The following is a 21,328-nucleotide window of genomic DNA, read 5'->3' on the forward strand; positions in this document are numbered from 1 at the left end:
CAATATCCAATAGTCATCCCTCTGTTAGAAGAGACAAAATTCAAGAGGGTGGTTGATACGTGTCACTGGGATAAGGGAAATTAATCCTTTTTTATAGGTAACCCTCACCCACTCTAATAGTGGCATGCTTCATCATCGGTTTCTCGCTGACCCCTAAAAGACAAGGTGCATTTGTCTTCACTAATGCCCTGGCTGGACCACAACAAGCACTCTGCGTGTCAGAGTCTCATCCTCTTCTCCCGGTGCACACGATGACCAAGCGCTCTGCACCAACATCATAGCTGCACCACGACACGCACTGCGCACGTCTAGGACTCACTTCTTCTTTCGGTGCACACGATATCCAGGCGCTCCTCACCAACGCCCTGGCTGCACCATGGCACGCACTCTGCGCGTCCGTCTCACTTTTCTCCCAGTGCACACGATGACCAGACGCTCCTCACCAACGCCCTGGCTGCACCACGACACGCACCCAGCGCGTCTGAGACTCGGCTTACTGCTGCGTGCCCATGATCACAAGGCAAAATTTCTGAGGGTCTCAAGCTGCAAAAGCACTCGCACACCGAGTTGCTTGGAACTTCTCTGGGAACTTTTATGATCCTGTATTTCCAAACAGGGAGCCAGCTCACCTCGGGCCCTTGGGGTTACAAGACACAGCACAAAGCCCAGTCTTCTTCAAGCAGGGGGACCTAGAACCTCCAAGCACAGTCCCAACTGTCTCTCCCTTGGTTCGAACAGCAAACTGCAGACCAGCCCCAGATCACAAAGCAAGGATTGGTCTTTCCACAGCAGTCTCTTCAGTTGCTCCTTCTTTAGCAGAGGTTCCTCTTGACCACAGAATGGATCCAAGTCTTTTCAGTCTCAATCCATTTCTTTTTCATTCCAATGTTCAGGCCTTTCAGCTCTCATAGTTATACCCCTTAATGTCTTTAAAGTTCGTTTGTGCTCATGGGTCCCTGCCCCTCCCTAAATCAGTTCTGGGTGTCTCCCTCCCAGAGTCACCTTTCTCCCTTTGATACTGGGGGTCTGGATCCTTAATCACTCAGCAGCAGATGGGTCAATTGGTTTATAGCTCCAGCCCAGGCCTTTTCACCTCCCGGGCTTCTCCTCCCCCCTACTCTCCAGATGCGGGGCAGCCTGGTGCCATCTCAACCCCTCCCTGGGTCAAGATCTCTCCCAGCTCCTCTCATCTTTCAGATCCAGAGAGACAATCCATATTTCAGCAGAGACACACAGAAATGCTTAGAGCACAAAACTCAGCCACTTTCTAAAAGAGTGGTTTCTGAACACACAGTGAAAAAAACACCTTCACAGAAAGTTGTGTTATGACACTGAGTTCATAAATACTACACTTCACCTCTCCATTATAAACTGACAGGAAACTAGGCTAACATACAACACCCAGCCTCCCCCATTCGGTCCTATGGGCAGGATGTCATTTCAGCAGTGAAAAACGACATGTAGTGTTTTTCACAGTCAGGACATAACACACCTTAGTATATGTCCTAACTTTTACCTACACTGCACCATGACCAGGTATTACCCAGGACCTACCACACAAAGTGTATGTAAAAGGGAAAGTCAGGCCTGACAAGTGGTTGCACTTGTCAGGACAACATGCTAACTTAGCACTCTGCGAGCATGCCCTACACTGCAGGCCTGAGTTCCCTTCTCCGCGCACCTTTGCAGTACTAGCCTTGGCACACACAGTGCACATCACTAGGGAATTTGCCAGTAAGGCAAACATACCAATCATGGCCAACCAATCACCATTAAATGTTACATGGGGAACACTTGTACTTTGACACTGATCAGCAGTGGCAAAGTACTCCAAGCATCCAAAAGCAAAGGAGGCAGAGGCAAAAAGTCAGGGGTAATCACGCCAAGATATGCTAGGTCTAACAATCCCTTTCTCTCTGAATCCAAAGAGGTCAGCTGTGGACTACCCCAAGGATCATCGCTCAGCCCCACACTCTTCAACATCTACATGGCCCTCCTTGCCGCCATCGTCAGACAGCTTAGTCTCAGCATAATATCCTATGACGACAACACCCATCTCATCCTCTCCCTTCATCAAGGACCCCCTCACCATCAGACTCCACTTCCAGGATTGAATGAAGTACGTCACAACCTGGATGAGCAGCAGCTGTCTGAAGCTCAACCCGGAGGAGGCAGAAGTCCTCGTCCTCTCCCCTCCTGCATAAGACAACACCTGGTGGCCCCACGCCCTTGGCAGTCCTCCCACACCCATGGACCACGCCCAGAAGCTCAGCGTCATACTCGACTCCTCCCTCTACATGACCCAACAGATCAATGCTGTTGCATAAACCTGCTTCAACACCCACTGCATCCTTCGCAAAACCTTCAAATGGATACCCCCCGAATCAAGAAAGGCTGTCACCCACGCACTCATACCCAGCAGATTAGACTACGGAAACGTCAACAAAAGCCTCAGAACTCCCACAGCTTCTCTAACAATGATGCGCAAGCTACAGACCACCACAGCCAGACTCGTACTTGGCATCCCACGACACAAACACATCACCCAACACCTGCGAGACCTCCATTGGCTCCCCGCCGAGAAGAGAGTAACTTTCAAGATAGTCACCCACGCATACAAATGCCTCCACAACACCGGACCCTAATATCTCTATGAAAAAAATTGCCTTCCACATCCCCAAGAGAAACCTCCGATCTGCCGACCTCGCCCTTGCCGAACCCTGTGCATCCCCAGACCCAGAACATCTGGAAGAGCCTTCTTCTATGGCACCGAATCAGCACATCTTCAGGAAGATCCTCAAGACCTGGCTCTTCGACTGACCAGAGCTGCTCCCCCTTCACCTTGAGACCCTCACGGGTGAGTAGCACGCTTCACAATTCCCCGATTAATTGATTGACATATTGGCATGCAAGAGCATCGCGGAAAACATTCTCCACATTTAGTCTGTCACCTGAAGGTGTGGAATGTGCGGTTAGAAGTATCGATCAGAACTATTGTTTATGTAGAAACTGCTTGAACACTTATCTTCCTAGAAATGTAACAATCCGGTTAAGCTAATTTCAATAGTTGCACTACTATCCATCGTCCTCTGTCCCATGAATATACCTCCCAAATATTATCATTTCAACAAAGTATTCAGAGTGAAACCTGCATGCTGCATAAGAGGACCTATAATGAACAGCATACAATGGAATATTTACCTTTCTCTTCAATCTGAGATTTTGCTGACTTTGTTGAGGTGACAACACCAGCTGTGGCCTGGTTCACACTTCGAGACGCCTGCCGCAACTTAGCTAAGTTTGCACTGTCCTTATCAGCTTTGACCTAAAAGAGTAGTACAATGGAATGGTTACATGCATAGAATAGTCCAAAATGGATACATTTATAGTGAAGTGTTAAAAAGGAGTAACTGGGTTATCCACCTGCTGGCCCAAAACATCAGTGGTAAATTACTGCACACATAGAGGACACTGGTCATTAACAAGACTACCCCAAGGCTCCATTAAAAAGCCTCACAACTCCCACAGCTTCTCTAACAATGATGCGAATCCTAGACACTCATAAACCCACATCTACGCGTACCACTCACTCCAACTCCAATGTCTTCTATCTCAGCTTATAAATCACACATCCTCTTAAACTCCTAGACAATCCCATCCCATCAGAGCCTGAATGTCTTCCAATAGAGACCTAAGCAGCTGCAATCTTCCCCCATCTACAAGACAAGGGAATTCCACATTCACGTAGTAGTCAATCCTAATTCCATGGGGTTTCTTCCCTCACGTATCTCATAAAAAAAGCTGTATTTATCGTTTTATTCTTGGTTTCATCCCCACATCCAATGGAGGCGCTGGAGGTGGGGTGTGATGTGGGTTCGCAGGGGGAGGTTGATGACGAGTCTGGCTGCGGAGTTCTGTATGGTTTGCAGTCTCTTTAGGAGGTGTGTGGCGGTTCCTAAGTGGAGAGCGTTGCCATAGTCCAGTCGACTGTCACCGTGCGTATAGTGTGCAGGTGAAGAGTCTTGAAGATTTTCCATAGCACGTATAGAGTGAGGAAGCAGGCAGAGGAGACCGCATTAATCTGTGATTTCATGGTGAGCTTGTTATCTATGTTGATTCCAAGGTTTCTATCTTGGTCTCCGGGTACGGGTTCCAGGTCTGAGAGCCACTAGAAGTCATCCGAGGGGTTGCTGTTGGTACAGAATATTAGTACTTTGGTCTTGTCTGTGTCAGCTTCAGGCAATTGTTCTTCATTCAGTCGGGGACGCCTGTCATGTATCTGTGGAATATGATCCTGGTGTTGGGAGGGTTATCGGTGAGGGAGAGGATGTGTTGGGTGTCATCTGCATTGGATATTATGTTGAGATGGTGGGATCTGACGATGTTGGCCAGTGGGGTCAAGTATACGTTGAAGAGTGTAGGGATGAGGGATAAGCCCTGGGGGACACCACAGACGTTGATCTTGGGTTCGGAGGTGAAAGGTGGTAGGCAGACCCTCTGTTTTCTTACATCTGAGTGTGTCCCTTTGGATGCCGATGAGGTGGAGTCTTTCAATCAGCATACGGTGGGTTACTGTGTTGCCTAGAGGTCCCTGAGAATCAGCAGGGCTGGTTCTTCTCGATCGAGGAGGGTCTGGATGTTGTTGGTGGCTGTTCTCAAATGGCGATCTTAGTGCTGTGGAAGCCTGATTGGGAGGAGTAGAGTAGCTGGTTCTGCTCCAGGGGTGTCATGAGCTGTCTGTTGATAGACTTCTCCAGTACCTTGGCCAGGAATGGGAGCAAGGAGATTGGCCTGTAATTCATGGAATCGGAGGCAGTAGACATACCATTCTCAAAAAAACTATGAACCACTCACATCTTGGGGCTCCATGCATACCTGAGGTCCCAAAACAGAGAAACCCACTCATGGTTTAAACACTACTACACCCTTGCCCTCGCAAACAAACACATCTCTCCCACATAGGCACATACGAATTCACACAACTAAAAACATTTAAACAGATGGAGACCATAGGCAGCCTCATGATCTTCACAATGTAGGATGAGGTGCAGGTAAAAAGACCTGAACCCCACAACCATCTGATCTGGTCTTGAGGACAGTAGTCACTCATAATGAAAGGAGAACTGCATTGAGGGGACCCCTACAGCCCACTAATCTATAACTCTGTTGGGAAGCTCCTCTAAAAAAAGGAAGACCATCTGTAAGGAGACCTGTGTCACTCGTCTCTGAATTGGAAAACATACGGAGTAGACATGAATGGTGAAATGGACAGCACAACAATGCATGGAAGTTGTAACCAGCCTTCCTGGCCTTACACGTTTCACTACTACTGCTCATGGTAGAGGTGGTGATGATGAAGAACACAGACAACACCTAACCCCTGTATTATATCATCCAAAATCTTCTTACCTACTATGTTCTACTTCATGTTTTGCTCTCTCCTCCAAAATTCAACTCTATCATCTCACTCTGAAGCCTCATCAGCCACTGTAATAAATTCACTGCTGAATCTATTATTCTAAGATGCTCTTTTTTCATACCCTCAATTAGGCTTACTTTTCTGTGGTTTGCAGGCTTGTGTGGAAAAGACAGACAATAAATACCTTTGAGGCAGCCACCAGCTGTGCAGTGCTTGCCGCAATCTCATGAGAACACACCATCAGCTCTTCAAACTTGCCTTGCCCCTGTACCACGAGGTCTGCAGCGTCCCTATATGAGAGAACAGGATGTGGAGGAGAATGGGAGCAGATAGATGGGACACAATAAACGAAGGAGAGAATAGAGGAGGGATTCAAGAACATAGAGGGGTTCAACAAACAAACAGGATAGAAGGGTAAGAATGAATGTCATAAAAGATCAATTTAGACTTTTAATTGTCTCTGATACATAAAAATAACATTGCTCATAATGATAGATACTTATTAAGACCATCTCACTATTTGGTGAAGCTAGGATACTATTCAATAGGTAATAGCTTGACTGCCCAGCCCCAGAGGTGCTTCTCTGCTTTGGATGTGTAAGCTTTCATCATTGTGGAATAGTCCCACTTCTTTCAGCCAATTATTGCAGGGCCCACCACTCCATTAAAAACCAGACAATCATGTCACTGCAGGAGGTAACTACAAGCAGCCTTTACTCAAGGTGATTTTGAAGTCAGTATCACTTTTAGCTGATTTGCACTTTTCACGTTGAATCCTACATGCACGTAGAACTTACAGCTTTTCCAGGCAAGTCAACCCAACCAAACAAGTCTGCATAACTGAAACAGGCCATTCCTAGAGATATTAGGGCCTATTCACAAACTGCATTTTGTAGTACATTTAGTTGTACTAAAATAGTACTATTACTGCACTATTAAATGTATTCACATAGCTACCTACTGTCTCCGCCTCTCCTTTCTTTTCTTTTATGAGAGAATCTCTCGCCCTGACAGCAGAGATCTCTGCCCATATAAATATACGTTTTGGTAGCAAATGTGAGAGGGACAGAGGGGAGTGGCTGGAAAACAGGGAATACTTACTGCTAAAAGGGACACACTAAGATAGGACTAGGGAGGCATTACAATAGGGGTTTAGGAAGGAACATGCAGCCAACCACAAAATACATTCCTATTACCAAATTTCTCTTCTACAGTTAATTCAGACAAAAAGGACCCAAAACAGTTGTAAATGTCCTTCAGTTCAGAGCTGGATTTAGTCCAGCACCACCCATAGCCCCTTACAGGCACTGCAGCACCCTCCAAAAGAATCTAACGGAGGTAGTGACTTAAAATAAAACCCCATAGGAACTAATGTTACAATTTTTAATATAAAACAATTATTAATTTATTTACACATATTTTCCTAACTTTTTTTAAATATGAAAACTAATGGATCATTAATATTTATTAAGAATGATATTACCGTTAAATAATAATTCTATACATCACTTTTAAGAAAAATTCAATAAATAAATCAAACTTCGGAAAAATTATTTTATTTACAACTGAATTTATTGAAAATATGTTTCTATTTAAAATTAATTTAACAATGCTGAACTATTTGATATTATTCTACATGTAAAATAAATATATATAATATTAATTAAAATTCATATTCAACACCAAAATAGATTACTTTTTCAAAAACTTTAATATACTCTTAAACCTTTCCCTTTTTTACCATAGGGAGATTTTATTTTTGATAAGTAGTATTAAACTGTACCACTAAAAGCACAATGAGAAAGGACCATAGGGAATTTTTTGGGACTGATGTTTTGAAAGAACTTCTCTACAATAAAATCAATGAAAACTGAATAGAATACAAATGCAATCATATATGGTATTGTGTGTCCATTAAGGCACCTTTGGGGAAATGTATGGCAAGTGCTACATTTCTAGGGGCATTTTATGAACAACCAATGCAGTTCGAAACACATTGGCACTGTTATGAGTACACAAACATGGAGCATTCAAAGATATGGTCCTACTGGCAGTCAGCACTGCGCAGACTGTTCCTAGCTCCTGCAGGAGAGACCTCAATGGAACTGTCAGCAGGATAGAAAGACAAGGCAGGCATATATTGTTCTTCAGACAGTAAGTGTGGCAAAGTGCCCACCTCCTCCACTAGTCAAAAGGAGCTTGAACCAGCCAGGCAGCTACTCAGCCATCATTCCTGAGCCTTGGGCAAATGCTTAATTTGAGCCAGAGGGTGGAGGTGGCATGCACCATGGCGCTTTTTCGGGGGCGCTGATTTAATTTTCATCATCGTATTTTGAACCAGGCCAAGAGAGAGAGAAAGGGATACAGAAGGTCAAAGAGAAAAATAGTAAACAGTAACAAAAGGCTATAGCAGCAATGAAAATGAACATACAATAGGTTCATTATATTGTCTTAAGAAAAAAAGATTAGGAAGAATGACTGTGGAGCACTATTTGCAAATTGTATGCCCTCTTGGCGGTAAGGGCTCTCAAAGAACATTTGTGACCATATACTTGTTTGCGCTTATGCCCATGGTCCAAGTCTCAATGGTCTCCTGTTCTATCTCGTCAGCCTAGTCTTTATGCCACGAATTAGGTCTCATGCCAAGTGCCAATGACCTTGTGTATCTTTTAGTGTCCTTCTCAGATACTCATAGTCTGGACTCAGATAAAACTGCAGCATGGAGACCGCTACCTTATGCATCACAGACTACGATCTCCTGATTAAAGATGAATATGATCCCTGTCCACCAAAATTGTTGGGCTTTTCAATTGCATTCAACACAGTTGACAGTCTGACCGGCATAGGCACCCCGGAGTCTCGAATGGGATTCACCAGCAATATCTTTCGCTGGCTATTCTCCTTAATTTTCTACCAACACCACTTTGCTCACAGGGGCACCTACAGGTCCCAAACGATCCCTATCACCTGCGGACTTCCCCAGGGTTTCATCCTGTTACCTGTCATCTTCAACCTCTATATAAATCTTCTTGTTGCTCTACTCACAGATATCTGGATCAAGATTAACCAATATGCTGATGATACACAACTGTACTTGAAACTACTCTGCTTTAGACACCCGATGCATCAAACACTAGCAGCATATCTTCCAGACATATTCGACCATGCCTACTTGAAGCTCAACTCAACTAAGTCAGAATCCCTGTTATTTGCCAAGGCCAAAATAAAAGAAACAGTATAAACCTGGCTTAATGACACAACCCTTGACGGCTTCAAATAACAACTTTCACTGAATGCCATTTACTTTGGACATCATGTTCACCCTCAAAGTACACACTGCCAAAAAAAACTCCACTAAGATGGCCTGGTACCATCTCTCTTTTAAAGAAAATGAAAATGTTTCTTTCAGAGAATGACTTCAGAACTGCCGTTCAAGCCTGAATACTCTTGGATCTGGATGGTTTTAAGGGCACCCCACATCTGTAGCACGTCTCATCAAGGGGCTGAAGGAATATGATCTAATCACCCTCATCCTGATGGAACTATTGGCTCCCCTAGTCATACGGCACATCTGCAAAACCAGCTGCATAGTTTACAAACTTATCATGACCAGCACCCCTGCTTATCTTGCAGACACGCTCACCATCTCTGGAGGTTCTTGGCACACCCGTAGGCAGGACACCATCAGAATGCAGATTAAGAAGTGATTTACAAAAAGGGGTGACCCGGTGTCCCTCAGAACCTGGGTATTCAGTAGTTAAGCAAGAAATTGGTTCTGTTGGGTAAGACAAATTATTTGAACTATGCTCCTAAATGCAAATGAAAATCAGCTCTCTGATACAGGGACTAGTGTTAAATGAGAAATCAATGCTCAAAACACAAAGTCATAGGGTCAAAGGATTGTATTATACACATTAATACATGGTTGCTTATATACACATCTAAATTACTTCATTCATGGATTGCTTTTTGGTACAAAACAAGACTGTCATATAAATTGGTGACTTTGTGTGAAAAAGTGCTCAGTGAGCGTGATAGTATATACAGTGTGAGGACAAGAATCTATACAGGTGTATATACAGATACAGTTCAAGTGTGGTCAGAAGATGGTTTGATCTCAACCAGAGATTCCTATGGTTTCTGTGGGAATCCTGGTGATTCTGAACCTATGAATTCGTCGACGTTTCGACCCTATTGTGCCCCTGTAGGTGGTCACGGCGGGTCTTTCTCAAGACAAGGGGAAAGGACAGTTTTAAGGACAACGTGGGAGTTCCTCAGGTTGATCCTATGTGGCTCAATGGCTTGTCGCATCTATCATGTAGAAACAGCGGCGGAGGCTCTGAATCACTCTCGGCGGCTAAGTCAGATCGACCCTATTGTGCACCTACAGGGGCACAATAGGGTCAAAACGTCGACGAATTCATAGGTTCAGAATCACCAGGATTCCCACAGAAACCATAGGAATCTCTGGTTGAGATCAAACCATCTTCTGACCACACTTGAACTGTATCTGTATATACACCTGTATAGATTCTTGTCCTCACACTGTACATACTATCACGTTCACTGAGCACTTTTTCACACAAAGTCACCAATTTATATGACAGTCTTGTTTTGTACCAAAAGCCAATCCATGAATGAAGTAATTCAGATGTGTATATAAGCAACCATGTATTAATGTGTATAATACAATCCTTTGACCCTATGACTTTGTTTGTTTGTGTTTTGAGCATTGATTTCTCATTTAACACTAGTCCCTGTATCAGAGAGCTGATTTTCATTTGCATTTAGGAGCATAGTTCAAATAATTTGTCTTACCCAACAGAACCAATTTCTTGCTTAACTGCAGATTAAGAAGTGACAAAAAAAGCAGGCCTGTTCCATTTATGCCTAAACTATCTGGAACAACGTCCCCAAATCCTTCACTGCTGCTCCAATTTAGGAAAGAGCTGAAAACGCACATCTTTAAATAACACTATATTACAATGTATGAACAGTCCACAAACCAGCTATCTCTCCTGGCACACATTGATGTTAGTCTTGTCTTTGACCCTGTACAGAGTGCTGCTGTCTCTTGGCTAGAATTACACGATAGAAATACACACATCACTACCAATGGCAGTGTGTCATGTAACTGTAACTGCCCCAGCCTCAATGTCTCACAGGATCGGGGGCTATGTGCCTGTGGCGGCAATGGACTCCTCGGTGCACATGTTCATGCTCCACTGCCAATGTTGATAACCTTGTGTTCCTGTGTCAATGTATCCAATATCAGTGCTCGTGTCAGTATCCTAGTGCCAGTTTTCCCCTCATCAGCATTCATGTGCAAGTGTTGGTGCCCCAATGTGTGTCTCACCTGGTAGTTTCCATGTGTAAGTTTTGTTGCTCTAGCGCCAGAGACCCATTATCAGTGCCTTCCTTCCGGTGCCCACTGTTATGTCACTTCCTAGTGTTAGTATCCATGTGTTGTAATATCCGGCATCAGTCTTCAAGTGCAAGTCCCTTGGTTCAATGGCTCAGTGTTAATGTTTGTGGACTGGTGGGTGTTCTTGGATCTGTGTTCTCATGTCAGTTCCAGTGCATGTTACCTATCGCACCGCAAAGCAATTCCCTTTCCCCAGCTCTGCAGAGGCATAAAGTCTTAGTAAATTAGCCCCAACGTTGTTCCTAGAGTGAAACCCACTTACAAAAAGGGAGAGCTTCTAAGTAAAACATGCATTTTGATAATGCATACTTTACAGTGACTCGTGCAACATTATCATAATCCTCAACATCACATTCATTGTAAATGACCATGCATGGAGAAGATTCACTAATCATTTGAAAGTTAAGGAAAGGGTATGAAGATTACTTCCCATAGCAATGCAGGTATTTAATTTCCACTTGCATGATGAATATATTCATAAGTGATAATATCAGTGTAGCTATTGTTTTGCTAACTATTTCTTGACTATGACCAGTGAGCCCTGCCTGCTGCCTGCTGAATTTGCGGGGCATATTGGGGAGTTGGGTGGTGGGGGTGGTTAGTCCATCCAATCCTCTCTTCTCCATTGTTATGGCCCTATGTCTGCCCAAAGTGTGTACAGTTAGTCTCCTTTCTGTACCAGGAAAATTTTGAATAACTCTGTGAATACAAGAAGGTATTCAGATATTTCTTGCACAAATATAAGTACCTTCTCAAGCCTTCCATTTGGAATTAAAAAGCGTTCTTGTGGCTGTCTTAACATTTGGTAATACAAACAATAGGGACGGGAAGGATCTGCGGAATCAGGTCCAAGACAATGAAAACTGCACTGGGGTTCTCGAAAGAGACAGAACCAATATTAGAACAACTCGCAACATAGAGCAAGCAGGAGACACAGAGGAGAGACTCAGCAAGATTAAGAACATTAAATCTCTTACTTTTTTCTGTTCAGAATTATGGACATGAATTATTTCAGAAGTCATATTGAGTGGACATGGGCAAAAATAGCAACAATCATAATGAGAGGTGGAGTGAGGAGTGGCAACTTAAGTCCAAGAAAACACAAAAGCTACAGATTGGATCCAAATGTCATCAGAATCCACTTTAATGGAGCAGGTCCAACACATAAAGTGACAGAGGTAAACCGAGGGCAGAAGGCATCTGCTAATTCTCGACATTGGAAAGGATCCAACATCACCATGACATGTCCAACGCACAAGGAGGAAAAGTGAGGCAGACCTGAGAGAGAGGAAGGGAGTCGAGCATCACACACACAAAGAACACTAGAGACAAAAGGAGTGACTTAAAGGAAGTGTTGGAATTGGGGGTCTCTGGTTGGCGCAGTGCAGCACTGGCGACAAGCAGGGACCCTCTCTTCCACGTCAGGGCAAAGGATTACTCCCAGAAATAACCCCTGCTCACCCTCTAGGTAGTGTGGCGCAAGCAGTCTAGGCTAAACTCGGGAGTACATAGGGTTAAACACTTGCAGTATCACAACAATCACCACCAACCCACCACACAATGACACCAAACTGTATTTTAGTAAAAATATATCTTTATATGCATATAGATTTAAGCAGGCTTGTAAATACAGTCTTGTGCAGTTCAAAAATGGTTCCAGTTACTCTTCAACATATGCCACAGGTCGTTTTTGTGTTCCTTCTGTATTTTGGAGGGTTTAAAGTGTCTCCAGAATAGCTTCAAGGTATTGCAGGCGAAATCACCACTCAGAAGGGGTTAACCCGGCCTCACCAGGCTTCCCCAGGTCGTAGATACTGTCCCCAGCGTTGGCCCACAGTTCGCGGCTGCCTGGGCGCTTCCTAGCGCCTTTGTACGCTTCGCACGGGTCCCCGTCTGCCCGGCCTGCCAAAGCTCACGCGCCTTGCGTGAGACGCGTATGATGCGGCCGGTTCTATCTCAGAGGTACGAGGCGTACCTAGCAAGCGTACAGGGATCGCGCTTGGGGAGGCAGCGTACAGTTCGGGCAGTTGCAAGCCTGCACTTGAAAAAGAGGGTGACCCAGCGTTGCGCACCCCGGGGGTGAAGCGTACCGGACGAGGTGAGGCCGGTAGTGCGCTGTGTGCAGCTCGAAGCGCACAGCCTTGGGGGCAAAGCAGGGTCGGTGTCGACCGCGCCTGGCGGACTCTGGGTCCGGAGTGCGGCGCACCTTGCAACAAACAGTACCTTGGAGTCCTTGAGAGGGGGGGTCCGGGGCGGACGATGCCGGCGTCGATCCCAGGTCCCACGTCGCGGTGTCTTCCTCAGTAGATTCGAGCTACGGCTCGGCTCAGGAGGGCGGCGTTGCGGTGGGGGGTCAGATCTTCCGGCGAAGTGCTCCCGGTCTGGCAAGAAGGGGCAGGGCCCGGGCAGCAGTGTGAGGCGCGAACACAGCCTCTCTGCGCACAGCGTGGTTTCCTTCTCTCCCCACGCCGCTGCAGCTTACGAACGGCGGCGGCTGGGGCTTCAGGGCAACTTCTTCTTCTGTGGAGCAGGCAGGCACAAGGCAAGGTCCGTTCTTGCGGTGCAGTCCGCAGTTAGGCAGGCGACAGGCACGGTGCTGGGGCCAGCGAGGCTGGTCCTGGCGATGTCAGCTGGGGCCTGCCAGGAAGCAGATGCGTTGCTCGGCGGGACGGGGGTGCCAAGGGCCTCTCAGAGGGCACAGTGATTCTCTCACGGCGCACTCCGCTTCTCCTTAGTAGTGGTGCAGGGCAGATGCATGGCTCACAGCAGCTTTCTCTTTCCAGGGGGATGGGGTAGCGCCCACTGTTCCTGGGGCGCTGGTCAGGGGGCAAGTTCCACAGCAAGCCCTTGGAGATCTTTAGCAGAGTTTGGCACAAAGTTCAATAAAAGCAAAAGTCTCTTGTAGTCTTTTCTCTCCTCTCCTTCTGCAGCAAGGCACCAGACACAGGCCAGAGACAGCACTCCTCCTTGTAGTCTTCTTCCAGGTCTTTCTCTTCGGACAGAGTTTCTTCTGTAGCACAAACAGGATCTAATTTACAAGGAGCAGGGCTCCTACTTTTATACACAGTTTCTTTTGTTCTTCCAGGCCAGGGGGGCCTTTGCATAACTGCTCTCAGCCCCTGAGCACTTGTTGGGGGTACTTCTGGCTTCTGCATTCAGTGTGAGGGCAGGCACATCAGCCGCTCCCCAGGGGGGCGGAGCCAGCATTGTGAGGACAGGGGCAGCCAGGAGTACTTTGTTGACAGGTTTCGCCCTTCCTGGGCCAGGTGCAGGCTGAGTCATCAGTCGCTCCCCAGGGGGGCGGAGCCAGCATTGTGGTGGCAGAGCACAGCCTGATGCATAGTCCAGGGAAACTCCTAACTCCCACTAAGGTGTAATCCTCCCATTCACCAGCTGTCATCCCCCAGCCCTGTCACTCACACAACCCAGACAGTCAGATACACATCCAAGCAGAGGCGGGCTGAAATGGTTAGGCAAGCAAATGCTAGCTTTCTAAAAGCAGCATTTGCAAACACAGGATATTAAAATAAACTTTACTAAAAGAAGTATTTTATTATTCTGAGTTCAGGCATACTAAACATTAATTTCTACCATGTTCCCCGAGCTTGCTGGGATTATAGAGTGTAATAATTCCAGCAGCCCATCTGGCCTAAAGGGAACAGGTAGCCTTACAATAGTGAAAAACGAATTTGGCTGTAATTCACTATTAGGACATGCCACACACATCAGAGCATGTCCTACCTTACACTTACAATGCACCCTGCCCGTGGGCCTACCATAGGGGTGACTAATATGAAGTTAAGGGAAGGTTTAGAGGCTGGCAAGTGGGTGCACTTGCCCAGCCAGCATGACAGTACCAGACTGCACGCAGGTTCTGCAATGGCAGACCCTAGACACATTTTAAAAGGCTGCTTCTGTGGGTGGCGCAACCAGCGCTGCAGGCCCACTAGCAGCATTGGCATTTACAAGCCCTGGCACTCCTGGTGCACTTTACTAAGGACTGACAGTAAATCCAATGAACCAATCATGGACATCAATCATAGATACACTTTACAGTAGGGAGCACTTGTACTGCGGCACGGGTTGGCCGTGGCGCAGTGCCCTGAGCGGCGGACACCAGCAAAAACATCTGAGGCACATCAGCAAAAAGTGGGAGGGAAACTCACGCCAAGGTGCCAGGTCGAACACGTGTCCCCTCCAGCTGAAATGTGGGGGGAACTACCCTTCCCCAGGGAGTTCCACATCACTAAGGCGGAAAAACCTGGACAGACCGTCAGCATTGGCGTGATCTGTGCCAGGGCGATGCTCCACCGTGAAGTCCATTCCCTGTAGGGAGATGGACCACCTCAACAGTTTTGGGTTCTCACCCCTCATTTGCATCAACCATCTGAGGGGCCTGTGGTCTGTCTGAACCCGGAAGTGAGACCCAAACAAGTAGGGTCTTAGCTTCTTCAGCGCCCAGACCACAGCAAATGCTTCTCGCTCTATTGCACTCCACCTACTTTCCCGTGGAAGTAACCTCCTACTGATGAAGGCTACAGGTTGGTCCCAGCCCTCCTCAGTCATCTGTGAGAGAACAGCCCCTACACCATGCTCTGAAACGTCTGTTAGCACTATGAATTCCTTGGAGAAATCAGGAGCCAGGAGCATGGGTGCCGTGCACATGGCAGTCTTCAGGGTGTCAAAAGCCTTCTGACAGGTGTCAGTCCAAATCACATTCCTGGGCTGCTTCTTAGAAGTCAGCTCTGTCAAGGGGGTCACAATAGTGCCATAGCCCTTGACAAACCTCCTGTAATACCCAGTGAGCCCCAGGAAGGCTCTCACTGCAGTCTGGGTCTTGGGGGGCTCCCAAGCCAGGATGGTCTCAATTTTGGGTTGCAAGGGTGCCACCTTGCCACTCCCCACTTGGTGTCCCAAGTACACCACTGAACCCTGCCCAATCTGGCACTTGCTTGCCTTGATTGTGAGGCCTGCCTTGCGCAGGGCCGTCAACACTTCCCAGAGGTGTCGCAGGTGTTCTGGCCAGGTACCACTGAACACGGCGATGTCATCCAGGTAGGCGGCACTGAACTCATCCAGCCCAGCCAACACCTGGTTGACCAACCTCTGAAAGGTGGCAGGGGCATTCTTCATTCCAAATGGCATAACCCGGAACTGGAAATGCCCATCTGGTGTAGAGAATGCGGACCTCTCTTTTGCCCCATCGGTCAAGGCGATCTGCCAGAACCCAGACGTTAAATCAAACGTGATGAGGAACCGGGCAGCCCCTAGCCGATCAATGAGCTCATCAGCTCTGGGGATAGGGTGCGCGTCAGTCTTGGTGACTGAATTGAGTCCTCTGTAGTCCACACAGAACAGGAGTTCAGGTGTGGCTCCCGGCGCAGCAGCCTTTGGGACCAAGACCACGGGGCTGGACCAAGGACTGCTGGAGGACTCAACCACCCTAAGAGCAAGCATCTTGGAGACCTCCTCCTTGATGCAGGCCCTGACCCTGTCAGCCACTCTGTAAGCCTTATGCTTCACAGGTAAGCTGTCTCCTGTGTCCACATCATGGACGCACCAATCTGTGACACCAGGAACCAGGGAGAACAGATCTGGAAACTGCCCCAGCAATTGGCGGCAGTCTTCCTGTTGCTCAGGCGTCAGGGTGGGTGAGAGGTTAACTCCATCCACTGACCCATCTTTCTCAGAGGCCACTAAGAGGTCCGGTAGAGGCTCAGACTCCTCTTCCATTCCATCATCAGTTGCCAACAACATGCCCACTTCGGACCTTCGCAAGTGGGGCTTCAGGCGGTTAACATGTAGGACCCTTAAAGGGTTCCTGGGAGTCTGCATGTCCACCAAGTAGGTTACTGGACTCTTGCGCTCCACAACCTCAAATGGACCTGTCCACTTATCCTGAAGTGCACAGGGCTCCACTGGGGCCAAGACCCACACCTCTTGTCCAGGCTGAAGCTCTACCAGAGTGGCATTCTGGTCGCACCACCGCTTCATTTCTTCCTGGCTAGCTTCTAGATTTGCCTCAGCAAGTTTTCTGAAGCGCCTGGTCTGGTTTCTGAAGGCCAGCATGTAACTGTATACATTCTGGGGAGGTTTCCTGGGAGATTGCTCCCAGCCTTCCTTTACCAAACTCAGAGGTCCTCTCACGGGGTGACCATACAGTAGTTCAAAGGGGCTGAACCCTAGGGACTTCTGTGGCACCTCACGGTATGCAAAGAGCAGGCATGGTAAGAGGACGTCCCACTTACGCCTTATTGGACCTTCCAGGCCCATGATCATGCCCTTCAGGGTTCGGTTGAACCTCTCAACCAACCCATTTCCTTGGGGATGGTAAGGGGTGGTGAACTTGTAGGTTACACCACACTCTTGCCAAAGGGACTTCATATACTTGGATATGAAGTTGGTCCCCCTGTCGCTCACCACCTCTAGAGGGAATCCCACTCGTGAGAAAATTCCCATCAGTGCACGTCCCACCACGGGGGCCGTCACTGTCCTCAGAGGGATGGCTTCAGGGTACCGGGTGGCATGGTCCACCAAGACCAGGATGAACCTGTTGCCCATGGCTGTCTTGGGGTCCAGAGGCCCAACAATGTCAATAGCCACTCGTTGGAATGGAGTACTGACCACAGGGAATGGTTGGAGGGGAGCCTTGTTCTTCCCTCCGCACTTCCCACTTGCCTGGCAAGTTGGACAGGTCCTACAATGAGCATCTGAGCTCTTGTGCATTTGGGGCCAGTAAAAGTGGGTGACAAGCCTGTCATAGGTCTTGTCCATCCCCAAATGTCCTGCTAATGGCACATCATGAGCCAGTCCCAGTAGGAAGGCTCTGAACTTCTGGGGTACCACCAGCACACGGGCTGACCCAGGTTCAGCAGCCTTAGGCTCTGAATACAGGAGGTCATTCTCCCAGTACACATAATGTGTTTTGGCCTGAACACCATTGGCCTGGTCTGCAGCCTGTTGCCGCATACCCACGAGAGAAGGGCATTCTTTCTGCTCCCTGCAGAATTCCTCCCTGGAGGGGCCTCCTTCTTGCTGCCAATGGGTCAGCTCAGGCAGGTCCCCCAGTTCAGCAATCTGTTCCCCTGTAGGCTCCAGGGCATCCCCCTCAAGGTCTGCTTCCTCCTGGACCGTGGGAACTTCAGGGGCCGGTTTCCCGCGCCCCCTGCGCCTTCTCCCTAAGGCCGTTCCTGGGCCTCTCCTTCAGGCCCCAGGACCTCTTGAGCACCCCTACTGGCTGCCATTGACCGGGTGGTCACGCACGCCCAGTCAGGCAGACCCACCATCTTCAGGTGAGTCGTCTTCTCCACCTTTTCCCAAGGGGAGTCTTCCAAGTCATTCCCTAGCAAACAGTCTACAGGCATGGCTTGTCTCACACAGACCTGCAGAGTACCAGAGACCCCCCCCACTCGAAGGGAACTTGAGCCATCGGACACTGACTCTCTGAATTATCAGCATTGATAACCCTACAGTAGGCATGGGGTACAACCTGCTCTTGAGACACCAGGTGATGCCTCACTGCAGTCACACTGGCTCCTGTGTCACTAAGAGCCTCAGCTTTCCTACCATTTATGGTCACCACCTGCCCATATTTCTTAGTGTTAGAGGGCAGGTAGTTTGTAGGGACCAACTCACTGTCTCCTAATGAGACTAGGGTCATCTGAACAGGATCTCCACCCCCTGGGACCATTACTTCTTCTCCTAAGTGAACACTAGTCACTTGCCGGGGTGGAGCACCAGTGGGTGCTGTTTTACCAAACAGGCGACACTTGGGGTCACTGGCAATGTGCCCCGGGTCACCACATCTGTAACAATTGAAGGGCCCCTTTGGAACAGGTTTACCTGTCGGGGCCCCGTTCTGCTTCGGGGCTGGGGGAGGCTGAGAACCTTTCTGCTGGTTCCCTTGGGGATTACTTTGGGGGCCTTTAGGGAACCCTTTCTGTTTACCCCTGTCCCCCCCACTCTTCTGCTGGGGACCCTGCCCACCCTTGGCGGAGTCTCCCACTGGACCCTTGTGGACCCTGGTGCTGAGCCAGCGGTCCGCCTCCTCAGCAAGCTTCCTCGGGTTGGACAGCTTGCTATCAATCAGGTGCTGGCGTAGCTCAGGAAAACAATTTGCAGACAAGTGCTCCTATGCAATTAAATCAAAGAGACCTTGAAAATCATTCACCTTGTTACCCTTCACCCAACCATCCAGGGCTCTGCAAAAAAAAGTCACATACTCCACATATGTACCCCAGGAAGCTTGGCACAACCCCTGAACCTCTGTCTATACATTTCCGGGGTAAGCCCATACCTGGTCATTAAGGCTTCTTTCATGCGGGGGTAGGAACTCTGTTCTTCAAGGGGCAAATCTAGGAGGGTATCCCGCCCTTCGCTAAGGAACTTCCCCCACAACCCCGCTCCCCAATCCTTGTCAGGGACCCGGTGGGAGGACATGGCTACTTCATAAGCCCTAAACCACTGTCCTATGTCATCCCCCCTAAAGAACTCCTTAACTACATCCTTGGGGATGTACACCCTGGACTCTACCTGCACCGGCGTTGTGCTGCCACCAGAGGGAGGATGCTCCAAACTTTTCTCCTTCAGACTCATCTCCCTCAATTTCACTTCATGATCCATTTGGATTCTTCGCTCTTCCAGAGCCATTCTTTTGCTCTCAAGCTCCATTTGGCCCTTCAATTTCAATTCTGCCAGCCTCATTTCATGATCCCTGGTTGCCTGTTTGTCTGCCAGCTCCTCTGGCGACAGGCCTCTGCCAAAGCTATGGTGCTCTCCGCTCTTTCATGATCAACAAGATCCACAGGTGTATCCTGATTCACAGGTGCATTCCTTGATTCAACCCAGGCTTTCAGGGCCTTGTAGAAATCATCCTTGTTCTTGCACCCTGACCGTGGAACCTTGAGTTTTCTGCAAAAGTACGTCAGTTCTTTTTTTGTGTAGTCATCCAACTTTGATGCATCCCATTCTATCTCCAACACATCAGAGGCTACAGACTCTGCCCTCTCTATGCTGTTGGTGCCAGGCATGGCTTCAAACAAAAAGGGATCTTCTTCCAGCAAAAGTGAAAAAAAAATCTGTGGCTAAGTTACTGGACTGTAATCACTGTGCAATGGTCAGTAGTAAATGTAAGGACACTGCAAATGTAAATTCGTGATCCTCACCGCTGCGTCCAATGTTGGAATTGGGGGTCTCTGGTTGGCGCAGTGCAGCACTGGCGACAAGCAGGGACCCTCTCTTCCACGTCAGGGCAAAGGATTACTCCCAGAAATAACCCCTGCTCACCCTCTAGGTAGTGTGGCGCAAGCAGTCTAGGCTAAACTCGGGAGTACATAGGGTTAAACACTTGCAGTATCACAACAATCACCACCAACCCACCACACAATGACACCAAACTGTATTTTAGTAAAAATATATCTTTATATGCATATAGATTTAAGCAGGCTTGTAAATACAGTCTTGTGCAGTTCAAAAATGGTTCCAGTTACTCTTCAACATATGCCACAGGTCGTTTTTGTGTTCCTTCTGTATTTTGGAGGGTTTAAAGTGTCTCCACAATAGCTTCAAGGTATTGCAGGCGAAATCACCACTCAGAAGGGGTTAACCCGGCCTCACCAGGCTTCCCCAGGTCGTAGATACTGTCCCCAGCGTTGGCCCACAGTTCGCGGCTGCCTGGGCGCTTCCTAGCGCCTTTGTACGCTTCGCACGGGTCCCCGTCTGCCCGGCCTGCCAAAGCTCACACGCCTTGCTTGAGACGCGTATGATGCGGCCGGTTCTATCTCAGAGGTACGAGGCGTACCTAGCAAGCGTACAGGGATCGCGCTTGGGGAGGCAGCGTACAGTTCGGGCAGTTGCAAGCCTGCACTTGAAAAAGAGGGTGACCCAGCGTTGCGCACCCCGGGGGTGAAGCGTACCGGACGAGGTGAGGCCGGTAGTGCGCTGTGTGCAGCTCGAAGCGCACAGCCTTGGGGGCAAAGCAGGGTCGGTGTCGAACGCGCCTGGCGGACTCTGGGTCCGGAGTGCGGCGCACCTTGCAACAAACAGTACCTTGGAGTCCTTGAGAGGGGGGGTCCGGGGCGGACGATGCCGGCGTCGATCCCAGGTCCCACGTCGCGGTGTCTTCCTCAGTAGATTCGAGCTACGGCTCGGCTCAGGAGGGCGGCGTTGCGGTGGGGGGTCAGATCTTCCGGCGAAGTGCTCCCGGTCTGGCAAGAGGGGGCAGGGCCCCGGGCAGCAGTGTGAGGCGCGAACACAGCCTCTCTGCGCACAGCGTGGATTCCTTCTCTCCCCACGCCGCTGCAGCTTACGAACGGCGGCGGCTGGGGCTTCAGGGCAACTTCTTCTTCTGTGGAGCAGGCAGGCACAAGGCAAGGTCCGTTCTTGCGGTGCAGTCCGCAGTTAGGCAGGCGACAGGCACGGTGCTGGGGCCAGCGAGGCTGGTCCTGGCGATGTCAGCTGGGGCCTGCCAGGAAGCAGATGCGTTG

General features: G+C 48.7%; 1 protein-coding gene across 2 annotated transcripts in view; it reads right to left on the bottom strand.

Annotated features, from left to right (window-relative positions):
• Positions 1-21,328, bottom strand: part of HIP1 (huntingtin interacting protein 1) — a 404,747-nt gene that overhangs the window by 24,711 nt on the left and 358,708 nt on the right. For both annotated transcript variants that reach the window (XM_078679590.1, XM_078679591.1), the window contains 2 exons: positions 5,604-5,709; positions 3,202-3,325 (listed from right to left, as the gene is read on the bottom strand). In XM_078679590.1, the coding sequence (XP_078535716.1) occupies positions 3,202-3,325; positions 5,604-5,709 (230 nt within the window). The remainder of the gene's footprint in view (positions 1-3,201; positions 3,326-5,603; positions 5,710-21,328) is intronic.

This window comes from Lissotriton helveticus, chromosome 3_1 (assembly GCF_964261635.1).
Source record: "Lissotriton helveticus chromosome 3_1, aLisHel1.1, whole genome shotgun sequence".
Taxonomy (NCBI): domain Eukaryota; kingdom Metazoa; phylum Chordata; class Amphibia; order Caudata; family Salamandridae; genus Lissotriton; species Lissotriton helveticus.